Source organism: Biomphalaria glabrata, chromosome 11 (assembly GCF_947242115.1).
Source record: "Biomphalaria glabrata chromosome 11, xgBioGlab47.1, whole genome shotgun sequence".
Lineage (NCBI taxonomy): Eukaryota > Metazoa > Mollusca > Gastropoda > Planorbidae > Biomphalaria > Biomphalaria glabrata.
This window is the reverse complement of record NC_074721.1, coordinates 36,609,824-36,627,986: the sequence shown is the minus strand read 5'-3', so window position 1 is coordinate 36,627,986 and position 18,163 is coordinate 36,609,824. Positions and strand designations below refer to the sequence as shown.

Below are 18,163 nucleotides of genomic sequence, written 5' to 3'. Positions count from 1 at the left end.
GAGTTGATATAAACTTTGTAAAAATGCTAGTTCAAAGTATTGAAATTAAAAATGAATTTAAAGCTTAAATGGATCCCATTAAAAAGGGATTTCTACATACCAACAACTGTAATGATTGGATTTAAAGGCATCAGAAACCTTGTAATGAAGTCCATCTGTTAAAGTATTGTGAAAAACAGTTAACGTTTAAAATATTTATCTTGATAGCTCTAATGGTTAAATTAAAGGAGAATGGTCGTTGTGCTAGCCACATGAAACCCTCGTTAACTGTATTCCACAGAAACAGATGATCTTTACATCATAGATTGCAAGGTCTAAAGGAGAACTTACTTTTTGTTTTACTTAGAGATAATTCAGGTGGTGACCAATTGGTTCATTTTTCTCTAATGTTTACTTTGCAATGTAGTCAGGTCATGGAGAGAGAGTTTTGTTGTTTTTTTGTTGTTCACGTTATTTTATTCAGTAAGTATTATGTTTTCAAGGAGATAACATCGATTATCGACAAAGAGATGACTTTAAGCCATTTGTGCAATAAACGTTAATTTACATTAATAGTCTGGTCCTAAGTTCTTTGTTTGTTCCTGTGATAATATGTGTTTCGTGTGTCAACGTTGCTCGTTAAATAGAAAAAAAATTCATTGAAGTGTCTTTATCAGTGTCCACTGAGGTATTTTCTGGTGATGTGGCAGGGCATACTTTGCCCGGTTCCGCACGAACTTTGTCCCTCGATGCCGTCACTGTGGAGAGAGCGTCGAAACAGTGTCGCACGTCTAGTACGAGTGTCTCCAGCTCCGCGAGCTAAAGGGTGACCTGTCTGAGCAGTCACTCGACTTGTATGGTAGCTACGAGGCATTAAGCCGAACGGCTAAGTTTCTTGCCAGAGCACTACGGGAGGATTTGTCTTTCCGGCTCTGTTTTTTTTCAATAGGAGTTCATCTCAGGTGATGTGGCAGGTCTGCCCCAGTATCGCCCTCTGACTGGCAGTAAAAATGTTCCTAAGAATGTTAAGGGCCTTGAAGGTATATATGAGTTAAGTTATTATCCCCTTGACGAGGGCAAACGCAGACGGCGAAAAGAAAATCTAAATCGACCACCTGCGGACAATGGTTATGCTTGCCCTGGATGTGGCAAAATATGTAGGTTACAACTGGGACTGCGCAGAAATACTGCATTCCTCACTGATCTACGGACTCGAAGACTAGCATTGTTATTATCCCCTTGGTTGATATAACAGTGAATATATTGTTATTTTGGATAACTTTTGTAAACGCTTAATCTCTAAGCCTAGGGCCCCTTTAGTAAAGAAATCACACAATTTGTATAGGGATTACGTATGCTATTTATTACTTATGTTAATAATATATATACTAATTATTTATTTTCAATCTATTTTTAGATTATTTCGACCCCCCCCCCTCTAGTATGTTGGCCGATTTTTTAGGGAGGGGGTGGCATCAATCCCACTCCCTCCTAAACTTTCGAGTGGGGGGGGGGGCTGTCCAAATATATTTGTAGAAATCACAGCTTGTTGACAGCTTGGGAGAATTTAAGTCATTGGTTAATATGCATGACGCGTATGACGTAATCATCTCCTTTTTTGAAGTAACGTCTGTATTATATATTATAAGAAAAGAAGAATCAACTAAATATCTTTATGATTAAAACTTCTTATTGATATTTAAACGATCTTTATATTATGTCGTTCCCCTGTTGGCTGATTTTGGTGAGGGGGGGGGGGCGAACACATCTACTGCCCTTCCCACCTAACCCTTTGAGTTGGGGGGGGGGGCGGTCCTACATTTATAAATAAATCATAGTTTGTGAAAAAAAAAATAGTTGAATTACTAAATAATTTTTAGATTATCTCGCTCCCCTATTGGTTTATTATTTCACACACTTACTCTAATCTCAAATGTTATTATTAGTAAATTAAAAAATGATAAAGAGTTGTACCAGGTGGGAGGGGCAATACATGCAATCGATTTCCGCCCATCGGATCCAATACTTTTTCTTTTTGTAAAAAAATTTTTAAAACATTCTTTCACTAATATAGTTTGTATATGCTATAAATTCAATTCTTTAATCGAATCGCCCCACACCTTATTTCTTAATGTAAAATGCAATCGTTAGCAGAAATTATAAGAAGAAGCGAGGATTACTCGTTTTCATTCTACCGCCTCCTCCCCTTTCTGGACGAAAACATGACGTGTTAAACAGAATAGTCAAATATGTCGACAGAGTTTATGAACTTGCACATGGATTTATTATAATTATTTTAAGAAAGACTTTGATTAGGAAAAATTAGAATTCAAACGAAATTTTTTCAGTATAAAAGTCACAATTGAGATGAGTTCTGAACCCAAATATTCTTTTTGTAGTCGCCTTTTTCCAACCTTTACTAAATGTGATAATTTTCCAGTTAAATAGACTAGGGACTAAAACTAACAATCTATGTTTGAATCCCAAAAAAAGCAAAAAAAATTAGATTAGAAGCTAATTGGTCCATTTAATTCTCCTCCTACTTCCTAAATTTGTTTTCTTAGAGATTTGAATTATGGTTCTGTAAGAAACTAAAGTTACAAACATGCCTATTGAACAAAATGTATCACTTACAAATGAGCTTTTTTTAAAAAATATTATTTTTCGATAATTTTCTTTCGGCGGTGATCCTAAAAGCCTAAATCTACTTTTTTGGGGTATCTTATCTTTTCAAAGAACAAGTCGGTTGTTTTCGCAATATATTAAAGGCCTATAATTCTATAAATTCATATTAGAATATTTTTCAAGTAAAACATTATTCAAAAGGTCCTTTTTAATAGGATGAATAATGAGCTGTAGTTGTCAGGAGAATGCGTTTCTGCACTGAAGAATGGAAGAAAACGCTTTTGGCGTCAAATGCTTTGCCCAAAACCCTACTGGAAGAGCTAACAGCGCTCCCCCAGACTCCCTAGCAGTCAAGAGAAAGGCCTCCACATGACTGGGTTTTTTTTTTTTTGCCGAAAGGTTGAGAAACACTGCTTTTTAAAAATTCTTTTAGAATAATTTGTATAAAAACTAAACATTGTTTTTTAATTATTTTTTTTACCTGTGTAATCAGCGTACCCAAGTCTCCATCGATAGAAAATCTCCAAATTCTTGCGGACCCAATAAACAAATCGCGTAGCAGAACATCAACTGAGCTTTGAAAATGGTTAATTTTAGCCCAATCCTGTGGAGGCCTAACATATTGCCTAAAAAAGAAGCAATAAAGAAAGAAATGATTAGAAATTAACAATTCGTTGTTACACAGAATTAAGCTACCAAATACAATGCTATTAGATATATTATAAAAACTAAATTGTCTAAACATTTAGTTTGGTAGAATGCCACAGGAAATATGAAGTAAGCTTAAAATTAGTTTGGTAGAATACCACAGGAAATATGAAGTAAGCTTAAAATCTAAACATTTAGTTTGGTAGAATGCCACTGGAAATATGAAGTAAGCTTAAAATCTAAACATTTAGTTGGGTAGAATGTCACAGGAAATATGAAGTAAGCTTAAAATCTAAACATATCCGTTTTCGATTGTTCTGCTTTCCAGTCCCCACTATTAAAATAGATGTACGATAATACAAGCGGTCGAGCGTGACGAGTTACGACGGTCAGCCGAGACGAGTTTCAACATGACGGTTCGGGAAGGATCGGCGTCGTGAACACAGCTCAGGAGGGTCACGAGAATTGTAGTCATCTGACCACCCAGAATGGTCGAGCGACGTTCTGTCCGGTTCGAGAAGGCCAGCAGGGAGGTGTCGCAGTCAAGACGATCGAGAAAAGGGGCTCAATACAGCGAGGTTCAGAAAGGAGGTTCACGACAGAAGGTCCACTACAGTCCGGTCGACTACAGCACAGTTCAACGGTGTGGTTCTGTACGGAGCATTACGACGGTTCAGTGCGGAGTACTGTCAATATCCGGAACAACTTTATAGTTCATGAAATAGAAGTTAGTATAGAGATTTTTATTTAGCATTTATATTCTATTTACTTTAAAAAACGTGGAACAAAATATGATTGATCATGTGTTTTTGCAACGTTTAAGCACGGAAATTGAATGTAATATAGGTTTAAAAAGAGCTAACAAACATTCGTTGGCATTGATTTTTTTTTTCACAAAAACATTCGAAACAAAATTTTATAGATACTCAAAACTATTGCGTTGTTTTGGGAATGAACATTAAAACTTAAATCAGATTTTCAATAGATTTTAGTATTGTTGTTGTCAGGACTGAGTTCTGGTCAGCCTGGGTTTCCTGTTTACTGTAGAGGAGAAGGGAGGCAATTCAGGTTGTTGACTTCAAAACTGGTATTGTTTTGGATTGTTTTATTTGGTGAGATGTTTTTGTTGAATATAATGTAACTCATAATAAGGCAGTGTGGTTTTGTTCCTAGTCCAGGACAGTTGGACTTTTGGATATAGATATGTCGAAGTGTAGACTAATTATTTTTCTCTGTTGTCACTTTTCAGTCTATGGAATATTAAGCTGTTATATTTTTAGGGATAGGCCTACTGGATATTTCAATTGTCTGAACTGATTCTGTATTATAGTACAGACTATGTAATAAACATGTTATATGTATGTGAGTTGGCATTCTGAATCTTTGTTCTGTCGTAGTATGTGTCGTGGTGGTATTGCCCAGGACTTGGGTACATTTAGTAATCAGCATTGGAGTACACATACGTATGTTAGAGAGGAACGGGGTCTTGACAGTTGTTGGTTTTTATCCAAACGTTAAAATCATAGTAACCAAAAGACAAAACGCACACAAATAATCATCTTTTATCCTGATGAGGGCACTAAACAAAAAAATATAATAAAAAATATAATAAAACCTGATAATTTATAACTTTTTGAGGAAAGTAGTTCAGTACCATGCTTGCCACGGCCACCACGTTACTGCTCGCTGCATAGAAAGTCCATTATAAAAAAATGTGTGATATTTATATACAAAATGCATTCTTAGCCTTTATTCATGTTTCTTTTAATTTAAGTAGATAGTTGACCAGAAAAAACACAATTTACTAATATTTATATTTGTTGTTAACCCTTCTTGTAATGTAATAAATATATTTGATTAAGTGATACTGATAGTACACAAACAAAATATCATTCATTGTTAACATAATGTAACATCATCCTTCTTACATTTATGTATTGTTTTAGAATTGGTGTATTTATGAAAACAACGCTCGCATAATTAATTTTGTAAACTAAATGGTTTACATTTAGAAAACAAAAGTTGCCGTTGCACCTAAACTTTACAAGCCACTACGTATGGTTGATTACTTTTTCATTTTGTCTTCTAGTTTTTGAGATGTGAGTGTGACAGATGGATTTTGCATAAATCTAACAGCGTCTTACGGGGGCCGCTAAAAACAAAAATAAAACGCCAAAATTTCTTTAAATGTAATGGATTATAAAACAATGATAGCTTACTTACCAAACGTAAAAGAATGTTGCATGGAATTTAGTTTTGTACAATTCACATGTTTCATTTGAACAAGAAGGGTCTGTAACACACATTTCTTTATTGTCAACATCAATATCAAGATAAAGGCATTTATAGTTTGATACGCAGAGCCCTCTGAAATGAAATACCAGCTTATTCAAACGACTATCTTAATTTTTTTTAAAATAAATAATTAATCTTTAAAAGGATAACGATTAATGTAAGTATCTAATAAGATTGATAAAATTCATTATTTTAATTCATAAACTAAATAATTTACATGTAGTACGCATCGCTGCTATAAATCAACGAATTTATTAACAATTTCTTGAGATACTGCAGACTGTTATACTGAATATTGGAGCAAGTTGAGGTAATCAATGTCATAGTCAAGTCGATGTTTATTCTGTTGTTGTCTATTTGTCTTTCTGAAACTAGTTGCAAAAAAAAGAACATAAAAATAATTTTAGAAAGAGTATACTTCCCTTCTTCAAATCTATTAGACATTATTACCATATTATATCTAGACTGGAAACAGGAAAACAATTCTTATCCGCAACTGATCAATTCACAGACCTATATATATATATAGATTTTCACTCTTTTTTAAGAGCTAAGGGGAGTCGCCCCAATCAACCTTTTCTGTCTTAGAAAAGTAATGATCTTTCGTTTTCAAAGTTTAGAAATAATGCAAAATTATTTCTTGTATATTCACGCAAATATATGAAACAAAGTCATTTCCTGTATGTATCCATTAAGATAATGTTAAAAAATTCTAGATCGAAATAATTCATGTTGATTTAAATCATCTTATGTACATTTAAATAGATTGATTACCTAGATCTTTCTAGATTATGTATCTAAAAATTGCAAAAGAATAATTATGAGACGAGAGTACTCTTTTTTTTTTTTTTTGATGTTCAATTACTAGATTTAGATCTAGAAATTAAATTATATGTTACATAGGTTAGGGTTGAAAAAAAAAGCTTTACTTCTTTTAACTACTTTACAAAACAACGCCTTGATCCAACTTTCTAAAAAATTCTCACATTTTTTGTAGTTTTAAAAAGTCTCCATCATAGACTTATATATACTATATGTAGACTGGACATGGAGCCTTTAAACACTACAAAAAATGTCGTGGAATTCGGTGACTGCAGTTAGCTTTAGATTTTATATCGAAAAAGAATGTTTGTTCGTCAAAACCATCTGTTGGGTGGTTTCAAACTACAAAATCTCTGGAATTATTTTTTTTAACAAATTGAAAACGTCCTTAGAAGTCACATAATTTGGTGACTGTAGTTTGCTTTACAATAATATTAAAGAGAGGGATTTTTAGCTTCAAAACTACCTTTAAGAGGATTTTAAACTCAAAACCATCTAAAAGGGTTTTAAGCTTTAAACCTCTGGAGGAGGTTGGTTAAAACTTAAAACATCATGATTCGATGATGACCACTTTGTCATCCAGGGGGATGAGGGCTTTGCACTGGGGTTTATGCCTCCTCATGTGGCTGGTGAGAACTATGTGAGCCAGGAATGTTCGGCTGCACACTGGGCAGGTTATTCCAGCTGGAGCTAGTGTCGTGGGCCTTGTTTTTCTTCTCTGGCGTTGTTCTCTTTTCCTCAGCAACCTTTGCGCCAGTTTTCACAACCCGACGCCATGATGCTCTGTCATGTGCCTCTGTCTCCCAGGTGCCTGGGTCTATGCTGAACGCATTCAGAGAAGCTTTAGGGGTGTCCCTCAAGCGCTTTTTTTTTGACCACCTTGCGAGCGCTTTCCTTCGCTTAGTTGGCCATACAAGAGTCTTTTAGGGATGCGGCGGTCTTCCATTCTGCAAACATGTCCTGCGAGGGATGCTTTGCAGACCTGCTCTTTGAAGGACTTCAGTAACTGGTATATTGTCTTGCCATTTGACATTCAGTATTTTTCTTAGACATGTCATTAGGAAGTGGTTCAGTATCTTTGCATGTTTTATGTAAACTGTCTACGTTTCTGACCCATAGAGCAATGTAGGGAGGATGACAGCTCCTTAGAACCCTAGCTTTGTATTTGTGGTGATACCTCGTCTGATCCAGACATTTTTAGACAATCTGTCATAGGATGCACTGGCCTTGGCGATACGCAGGTCGATTTCATAGTCGATCTTTCCGTTTCTGTAAAGTTTGCTGCCAAGATATGTGAAGCTTTCCAATACGTTTATACCATGTTCATTTATCTTGATGCTTGGATCCGAGTAGGCTTTACCTTGATCAGACAAATATAAGACTTCAGTCTTTTTTGTGTTAATTTTAAGGCGAAAGTCTGAGCATGCTCTTGGGAAGTCACTGACGATGCTCTGCAGAAAATTTTCAGAGAAGGCATTTAAGGCACAGTCGTCAGCAAATAGCAAGTCCCTGATTGTATATATGTATGTATGCATAAATGAATGTATGTATGTGTGTATGTATGTATGCATGTATGTATGCATACATGTACGAATGTATGTATGTAGCTATCTATTGCATTTGATTACCTATGTAGGTCTGCTTAAATAACCACACGAATTATGGTAATACAACAGAAAAAAATGATAATGTATACATTTTATTAGAAATTGAAATATCTATTGATACTTTTAATGACAGCACCCTGTTACATAAATTTAAAAAAAGATAATAAAACTAACCTGTTCCATTATCACAATAAGTAGAATTAAATGTTGTATAAGGACATACAAAGCAAGCCTTGTATTCATCATTCCAGTACAGACCAGCAGGGCAAGTAACACATGATTGATTTTGTAAACTATAATAATAGTTACTTGGACATTTATCTGAAAATTAAAATTGTTATGCTTAACTATTCACATTCAATATTATTTTTGTCAAACTTGTTTTACATTGTGAGGAGGGGTGTAATGAATAAACAAACTAAAATCCTTGGCGCTAGCTAACTAATCACTGAATCTCCCACTTGCCGTAAGAAAATTTTTTGCCGCAACTACTTTTCTGATACCTGGAACAACTAAGCCAAGTTCAAAATGGCAGCATTTACATTTACCAACAACGACTTTTTTTTTGTCTTGCAATTTCAAAGCAATATGTTTTTAAGGGCTCTTATTTAAATTGTGTATTTAAAGAATAGAATTCCTTCCTTTTTGATCAAACATATTTTTGGATGCGTAAAATTATTTCATTCCAAGTTTTAGCAATCCCCAGTTCGGAAAATTCTGCTAGCTGTTTTGTGTGGTCTCTTTGTCTGTTCATCCGTCGTCTTTGCTTGTGTGGTAAAAACTAGAAAAAAAATAGTGAAAATATGATATCTAGATATTTTAGATCGCTTACTAGGTTCTGAATAAATGTTTGTGTTCTGATAGCGTTCCTTTAAATTTGCTAAATTAAAAATGCAAGCAGTTTGTTATACATAAAACAAAACGATTTTTGCCCAAGTCTAGAGCCGATATGAAGATGCCGTGCTCAAGGCAGATGTTGTACATGTATGTGATTTCCTCGTGTAAATAAACGCCTATATCTCGTTGAGTTGCCTTGTATTCTTGGATTCTTGGACATTACGTCACTATAGTTAAATTATCGAAATCAAATTGTTCCGTATTTTCAACGTAAAATAAATTTATGTCAAATGACTTTTTTTTACTCAAAAAAAAACAAAACAAACAAAAACAACAACAACAAAACATCGACAATATCAATGCATAAATGATAATTAAATTTTTAAATTGTTAACTTTTAAAGCAGCTCTTTAAACATACAAGTAGCCTGTATTATTCATAATTTTCAAGAAAATAAAATTAAGTTGAAAAATAATAGGTTTTGAAGTTTATGAAATGATTTTAAAAAATATTTTTTTTTGTAGTGTCTGTAAATGTTTGACCAGCACATGGGCGTCAACAGAGTTTTTTTTTTAGGGAAGTTGCTTAGGGAAAAAGCATTGTTTTTTTGTTTTTCTTCTTTCTTTGTTTACACAAACACACACACAGCCATAACAATTTATATATTTATAGGTCTAGTTCTAGATCAAAGAAGACCTATATATCTAGTTCTTTGAATGGTCTAACTCACTACCTAAAGTAGGTCAGTAATTTTTTTTTCGTGTTAACAATTCTAATTTTGTTAGAAGAATAAATCTTTTTTAGTTTCTCTTTATTACATGTGACATTTCATTCATTTCGAATGTATGTATAAGTATAATAATTATCATTTTTATAAAATATAAGTATACGCTAAATAAATATATGGAAGAACGGTGTCCGAGTGGCTATACGCTTGGTTTTGGGGTCCTGGGTTCGAATCCTGATGAAAACTGGGATTTTTACATTCGGGATCTTCAGGTCGCCTTTGAGTCCATCCAGCTCAAATGGGTACTTGACATTTGTTGGAGAATATAAAAGGTGGTTGGTAGTTATGACATGACTACCTTTTTAACCGTGGGCCATTGAACAGATGACCTTAACATAATCTGCCCCATAGATATCTAGGTCTGAATGGAAAACTTTACTTAATGAATATATATATATATATATATAATTGAAAAAAAATAGCATACTTATGTTTAAAAAATCATTTTGAACTATTTGAACTTTAAAAGAGAACAAATTATTTTATTTGTATTATTATTATTATTATTATGTTAGAAATGAACGAGTAGTCATTCTCTGGCGCTGCCAGGGTCGAGTTTCGCTAAAGAGAAACAAAATTCATCGTAGTCCCTTTAACAGTTTCCACTGAGGAATTTTCTGGTGATGTGGCAGGTCTGCAGCAGTACCGCCCTCTGACAGGCAACGAAGATGTTCCTAGTAATGTTAAGGGCCTTGAAGGTGTCTGTAAGGTCAGTTGTTATTATCCCCTCGGTTGATATAACAATGGGGTATATTGTTATTTTGGACAATTTCCATAGACGCTTAATCTCCAAGCCTAGGTTCCCATATTTTCTTTGTTTTTCTATCTCAGTTTTTCTTAAATTATGAGACAGTGGTACGGCGATATCGATAATGGTAGCGTTTTTTTCTTTTTTATCGATGAACAGCAGATCCGGGCGATTGAAATCTACCGTTTTGTCGGTCAGAATAGGCCTATCCCAGTACAGCAGATGTTCAGTAGACTCGAGAACCTCTTGCGGAGAGTATTTATAATAAGGGGGAGTGTCCTTACCGATCAATTTGTACGTCAAAGCCAGGTGTTGGTGTATTAACTTTGCAACTTGGTTATGGCGACCCAGGTAGGCCGATTCCGATAGGGCTGGACATCCTGCCATAATGTGTTCAATCGACTCGCCCACATTTCCACATTTTCGGCATTTGTCGACAACATTGAGTTTCAGGATATGCTTCTCGTAATTTTTTGTCCTGATTACTCTGTCCTGTATTGCTGTAACAAAGCCTTCTGTTTCAGGGTAGAGATGACCTGCTTTGAGCCATGTTAAGGAAGCAGCCTTGTCGATGTTGTCCCCATGTAATGAAGCCGGAAATTTTCCGTGGAGTGTTTTTTCCTCCCATTGGCGAATCTCATGCCCTACGTCGTCCAAACCGACATTGACATCAGCATTGTGTAGGTTCAGAGGGGTTGCATCGGAGTCGTATTTCCGTAGGAAGGAAACTAATTTGTTGCTGGAGGCGAGCAGTTTAGATCGTATTTTTAAAACTTGCATCTTACACAATTTGAAGATGTTCTGCAATCCACGACCCCCCATCCTTCCTGGGCAGGTATAACCTTATGGTGGAGGACTTGGGGTGTAGGCATCGAAACTTAATTAGTAATTTTCTAGTGAGTCTGTCAATGTCATGTAGGTCGGTGTCAGTCCATTTGATCACACCGAACGTATAAAGGAGCACTGGGACGGCCCAGCTGTTTATTGCAGTGATGAGATTACTGCCAGACAGTTTGGTGTTGAGGATTTTATTAACTCTTTGCCTATATTTGCCAAGAAAGTCCTCTTTTAATTTCTTATTGTTTTTGTATTTGAAGATTATGGTTCAGTGTTTAATCTATAATTGCCACTTTAAAGTCTTCTGTCCTGAAGGCTTTCTAAATTTAGTGATTTTATCAAAGGTGTTACTCTAGTCAGATGTGAATATTCGTTTGTTATGAATATCACGGCTGGCTCTATTTTGTGTCTGTTTCAGTTTCTTAATGTTTCCTTGAGTTGAAAGATCCCAAACAGGGGATGCATATTCTATTATTGGCCTAACCAAGGTTAAATAACATTTTAGTTTTATTTTCTTTTTTTATTTATAGAAATTTCTTTTAATAAATCCTAATGCTTTGTTTGATTTTTTGATAGCTTTATCAATATGGGGATTCCATGACAGTTTTTCATTTATTATAACACCTAGGTATTTTGCGTTTTTAGTCTGTGTTACTGGTTTACCATGAAAAATTATAAGTGGAATTAATTTGTTTTAGTTTTTTTGTTACTCTTAATAACTGACGTTTTTCTGGGTGGAAAGAAATGCTCCAGTTTGATTCCCAATTCTGTGATTCATTTAATTTTCTTTGTAAAATTTCTGTATCTTGTGTTGTTTTTATTGTTCTATATATTATGCAATCGTATCCAAAAAATCTGACATTTGTTCCTGAACAAATGCAATTTGGTAATTCGTTTATGTAAATTAAAATTAGAAGTAGACCGCCACATCAAATTGAGAAGCAGAAGAAGAAAATATATGTGATATGTTAATATCATCTGACTAATGATGTCATAACTATTATCATCTAAATGAAAGATGACTAGGTTGTTATAATTAGACGAGTGATGCCAATTCCATAATGATTTAAACCCTAACAATAAACCTATCTAATTATCAACGGAATGAAAGATGTCCTTAACGATTAGAGACACTGCCGCTCAGTGCATTGATTGAAACTAACAACTACCAAAAGAATAATCAGCTGCCAAAGCTTTTAATTTGAATATGCAATGATAATTTTGAAAAATTATTCCAGCACGGGGCTAACAAAAGAGACCAAGCCAGTCTGGAATGTGGGCTTCGATTTGGAAAGAGTGGGAATAGAATATGTAGAACAATATCGGAGGCTATCGTGGAGACATGAAGACAACATTGGACTAGCAGATTAAATGAGATGACAAGAGCAATAAATTATCCTGTACTCGGCAGTTTCTTGTTGTTGTTTTTTTTTACTATTATTATTATTGGTTAACTTGAGACGGTTCCGTCATGTCTCGTGACCATGGTGAAACAACGGAAGGGTGAAGGTTACTGCAATTTATAACATGTACATAAAGTAATAACTCAAACTAAATCAAGGTAATTTTCTAACCTGAAAATCAGAGTGGAAATAGATTCGGCAATATATCGGGGGGATGGGGGAAGGGGAATAGAAGAATTGTTAGACAGTAGATTTGAATGACAGGGAGAGGTTTGTTAAACTACCAGCAGATATAAGTGATGGTGTAATACAATAATTTTTATACCACGAGATATGAGTGATAATGTAATACAAGAATTTATGTACCAGCAGATATGAGTGATGCCGTGATGCAAGAATGTATATGCCAGGAGATATAAAGAATGATAATAATAGTAAGAAATATAGTAGAGGAAATATATATTGTTTTAACTCCGCCCCAAGCCACACTGATGGTGTCCATCAGAGCGCAATTCAACACTAGTAGTAGAAGACCTGTTGTAGATCCGGCTTAAGTCATGACAGTCTGAACAGTCTGGCGCTGAGTGCTGTCCTGTGTGATACTAGGGAACTGTTTGGGAGACCTGGAGTGACACTGGAGTGTGTCTCGGTGGTCTGTTCTGTGTTCTGGTATTAATTTAGAACTTAAAACGTTACCCCCTGTGACTTTATAGTGGAAGTCCAACTCCAACTATTTGTATATAGCTTATTATTGCCTCGTTGAGTTGCCTACATTAGAGTTAAAACAATAAAATAGGATATATGAGTTTAGTTAGCAAGAAGATATGGATTATTATTGGTTAGTGAAAATTGAAATAGTATATACCAGTGATGCCCAACCTAATTCGGCTTGCGAACCATTTTAATTTCCGACACTCATGTCGCGGGCCACGACCGATAATGTGCAAAAACGAAATAAAATTTACCTGAAACAATTTTATTAGAAACCTGTGGCTCTAGTACTTGATTAAATAATGGGATATTTGAAGTTTATCTTTTTCTTTACGGATCGGAAAAATGGCTTCACATCTCTACTTAAAATGTGAATATCATTGTAACTACCTTTACCCACCGACTAACTTTGTTGACTCATTTTAGTAAATATTCCCACCGAACCCCCAATCTCCAATCTTTAACTATCTTTATTCACAGCTCAAAGCAAGAATGGCGCCATATTTGTTCTGGAATGCATTGTGCCAACGGTTCGACGGACCGGATGGAACCACGTCGTCAGGCCCGCGAGCCATAGTTTGGGCATCCATGGAGCTAAGTAATGTTTTTCCTTATTCTTTAGAACTACTCCCTACTTATTGCTAAATGTCTCCGGCAAACACCACACACAACCTGGAGTTGATATCGTCAGCCAGACTTGACAATGCTAGAAAAACGTCTAGCAGACGCTACAGACTATTTGGTAGTGTGTCCAGTCCGTTTTATACACACTCTCTATATTGGCATCTAACGATAACTACAAAATTTTACAACAAGAAATAAAAGTGACACCGACATTAGTAAAACCACTTATTAGAGTTAAAATATATTAATTATTTTATTAAGGTAAGAAATAAACATCATATTTAATTCTGTAAACAATTATTTAAACTGTTTATTTTTTAGTTTCTTATTTATTTTTTATCTTAAAATAATTAGGATAAAAAACTATAATAATAACACACATTTTACAAATATAAGTATCAACTAATGAAAGTATTTTTATAACAAACTCACACATAAATTATGTCGAGAAGAGAGCTTTTTAGTTCTCTAGGGCTACAATAATAATAAAAATGCAGAAAAAATCTCATCTGATGTTAACGAAATGGTTAAAACCTAACATTAAACTTAAATCAAACAAGTTTATGTGGAAAGAACCCAAGATATACATAATTTTCTCTTATCTCATGGCAGGTATTTCATCCTAAAAAAATTAATGCTACTTCTTTTCCATCCCACCCACCGACTAAACTAAAGACTTAATTATAAATTATTGGCATTCACTGGACCTCCAAGAAAACATATCACTTCCGGAAATCAGAATTGTAAAAATAAAATCAACATAATAAAGCGTATATTATTATAATGCATGATTTTAAAATGGCTTGTAATTCCTATAAATAGATGTTCAACTCCACTCTTTAAGTATCTAAAGTAAACTGAGTATTGAGAAGACAGGATTGTTAAAACGTTAACTAAAGATTGTATCGGGTAAAGTGCAATAAGTAACTGCTACTAGCAATAAAAGATTAGCTCTCGCAATAAGAAGAAAATGTTAACGATAACGTTATCGTGAGTAATAAGGCATTGAGGCTGCTAGCGACGACATTATCGTAACCTCTTAGAGATAAATCTGCTAGCGATCTTATCTTATATAATACAGACGTTGCTTCAAAAAAAATATGATTACTTCCTACGCGTCATGCATTCAGTCATGCATATTAACCAATGACTTAAATTCTGCCAAGTCACTGGTTTTCCTGGCTAGCTCAGGCAATCCGTTCCATGCTCTAATAGCACTAAGGAAGAATGAGTATTTGTACAAATTTGTCCTAGCATATGGGATGAGGAATGTGTCTTTATCTTGGTGTCTTTCTGAGTATTTTATTAAATTTTGTTTTTGTATTTGAAGATTATGGTTCAGTGTTTAATCTATAATTGCCACTTTACTTTTAAGTCTTCTGTCCTGAAGGCTTTCTAAATTTAGTGATTTTATCAAAGGTGTTACTCTAGTCAGATGTGAATATTCGTTTGTTATGAATATCACGGCTGGCTCTATTTTGTGTCTGTTTCAGTTTCTTAATGTTTCCTTGAGTTGAAAGATCCCAAACAGGGGATGCATATTCTATTATTGGCCTAAGCAAGGTTAAATAACATTTTAGTTTTATTTTCTTTTTTTATTTATAGAAATTTCTTTTAATAAATCCTAATGCTTTGTTTGATTTTTTGATAGCTTTATCAATATGGGGATTCCATGACAGTTTTTCATTTATTATAACACCTAGGTATTTTGCGTTTTTAGTCTGTGTTACTGGTTTACCATGAAAAATTATAAGTGGAATTAATTTGTTTTAGTTTTTTTTTTGTTACTCTTAATAACTGACGTTTTTCTGGGTGGAAAGAAATGCTCCAGTTTGATTCCCAATTCTGTGATTCATTTAATTCTCTTTGTAAAATTTCTGTATCTTGTGTTGTTTTTATTGTTCTATATATTATGCAATCGTATGCAAAAAATCTGACATTTGTTCCTGAACAAATGCAATTTGGTAATTCGTTTATGTAAATTAAAATTAGAAGTGGACCGCCACATCAAATTGAGAAGCAGAAGAAGAAAATATATGTGATATGTTAATATCATCTGACTAATGATGTCATAACTATTATCATCTAAATGAAAGATAACTAGGTTGTTATAATTAGACGAGTGATGCCAATTCCATAATGATTTAAACCCTAACAATAAACCTATCTAATTATCAACGGAATGAAAGATGTCCTTAACGATTAGAGACACTGCCGCTCAGTGCATTGATTGAAACTAACAACTACCAAAAGAATAATCAGCTGCCAAAGCTTTTAATTTGAATATGCAATGATAATTTTGAAAAATTATTCCAGCACGGGGCTAACAAAAGAGACCAAGCCAGTCTGGAATGTGGGCTTCGATTTGGAAAGAGTGGGAATAGAATATGTAGAACAATATCGGAGGCTATCGTGGAGACATGAAGACAACATTGGACTAGCAGATTAAATGAGATGACAAGAGCAATAAATTATCCTGTACTCGGCAGTTTCTTGTTGATGTTTTTTTTTTACTATTATTATTATTGGTTAACTTGAGACGGTTCCGTCATGTCTCGTGACCATGGTGAAACAACGGAAGGGTGAAGGTTACTGCAATTTATAACATGTACATAAAGTAATAACTCAAACTAAATCAAGGTAATTTTCTAACCTGAAAATCAGAGTTGTAAATAGATTCGGCAATATATCGGGGGGATGGGGGAAGGGGAATAGAAGAATTGTTAGACAGTAGATTTGAATGACATGGAGAGGTTTGTTAAACTACCAGCAGATATAAGTGATGGTGTAATACAATAATTTTTGTACCACGAGATATGAGTGATAATGTAATACAAGAATTTATGTACCAGCATTATATTATTTTATTGCCTAATGATTTTTTAAATTTATTACTTTCAACGATCAAAACAAGACTATGCCTAGAATATTCCTGGTCCATTTGTGAATTCGAGGAAGACCGCCTTTGATTTTTTAGCTTTAAACAATATATAAATAAAATCTGATTATTTAAAACTTTTTGAGGAAACCAGCTTTGTAGCCTATTTTGCAACAGCCGTCACGCTACTGCACGAAAATCGTCGTATTAAAAGTCCATTTTAAAAAATGTGCACGATATTTACATACAAAGGGCATACTAAGTATAAAAAAAAAATTCAATGTTGTTGTTTTTTTTTTCTTTTTAGCAGCTAGTTTATTAGACATTAACACCTTTAACTGATATTTATATTTGTCGCGAACATTTGTTGTACATTTTATAAATATATCAGACTAATTGATACTGAAAATAAAAAAAATAAAAAAAAATTATCTTTCTTTTTGTTTACGTATTGTAAACATAATCTCCGTTACATATACGTATTGTTTAAAAATTTGGTGTATTTATATATCATGGGCGTAGCCAGGGGCGTTTTGGGGGTTCAACCCCCCCCCCCCGAAATGAAATTTTAAAACTAAACCTTCACTTGCCCCAGCACAGCCAATGGTTTTTGAGTTTAAAACCCCCTACCAGGGGGGTTTTCACTTTAAAACCCCTTACCCGGGGGTTTTAATTTTAAAACCCCTTCCAGATGGTTTTGAATTTAAAACCCCCTACCAGGGTTTTTTGCAGTTAAATCCCCCTCTTTTATAAAACAAAACAAAAAAATGCAAACGACAATCCCAAAATTCAAAGAGCACAGTTAAGGAAGATTTTGATTTTAAAACCCTCTCCAAAATTTACGATAAACCCTCTCTTCGATATGAAAAAGCATATTACACACTCAAAATGTTATGAGCGTAGCTAAATGGGTTTTGACTCAGTTTTGAGTTTAAACCCCCTTTCAGCGGGGTCAGAAGGTAAAAAATACTTCGTTAATATTCAAAACAAAGCAAATTGTACACTCAAAATTTTATGAGAGTAGTCAAAGGGGTTTTGAGTTTAAACTCCTCTCCAGCGGAGTTTGAAGCTAAAAAATACCTTTTCAATATAAAAAAAAATACAATTACACACTCTAAAATGCTATGAGCGTTCCCAAAAGGGGTTTTGAGTTTAAACCCCCTTCAGACTTTTCGATATAAAATCTAAAACAAACTACAGTCACCTAATTCCAAGAGCGTATTCAAGAGAAGTAACACATTTCTACCAGTGGTGGGGCTCCATTAATAAACTGCAGTAAATAGTCATCTGCCGAAATTGAAAAACACTTAATGTGGCTCAATAAAGATGGCTAAGACAGATTTTATGAGTCGGTTATAGAGA

The 18,163-nt window shown here is 34.3% G+C and overlaps 1 protein-coding gene across 1 annotated transcript in view; it reads right to left on the bottom strand.

Moving 5' to 3' along the window:
* LOC106079359 (uncharacterized) overlaps window positions 1-18,163 on the bottom strand; it is a 104,300-nt gene that overhangs the window by 72,807 nt on the left and 13,330 nt on the right. The window contains exons 6-10 of the mRNA XM_056045587.1: window positions 8,151-8,297; window positions 5,765-5,918; window positions 5,476-5,619; window positions 3,086-3,230; window positions 101-155 (exon numbers count right to left, since the gene is read on the bottom strand). Coding sequence (XP_055901562.1) covers window positions 101-155; window positions 3,086-3,230; window positions 5,476-5,619; window positions 5,765-5,918; window positions 8,151-8,297 — 645 coding nt within the window. The remainder of the gene's footprint in view (window positions 1-100; window positions 156-3,085; window positions 3,231-5,475; window positions 5,620-5,764; window positions 5,919-8,150; window positions 8,298-18,163) is intronic.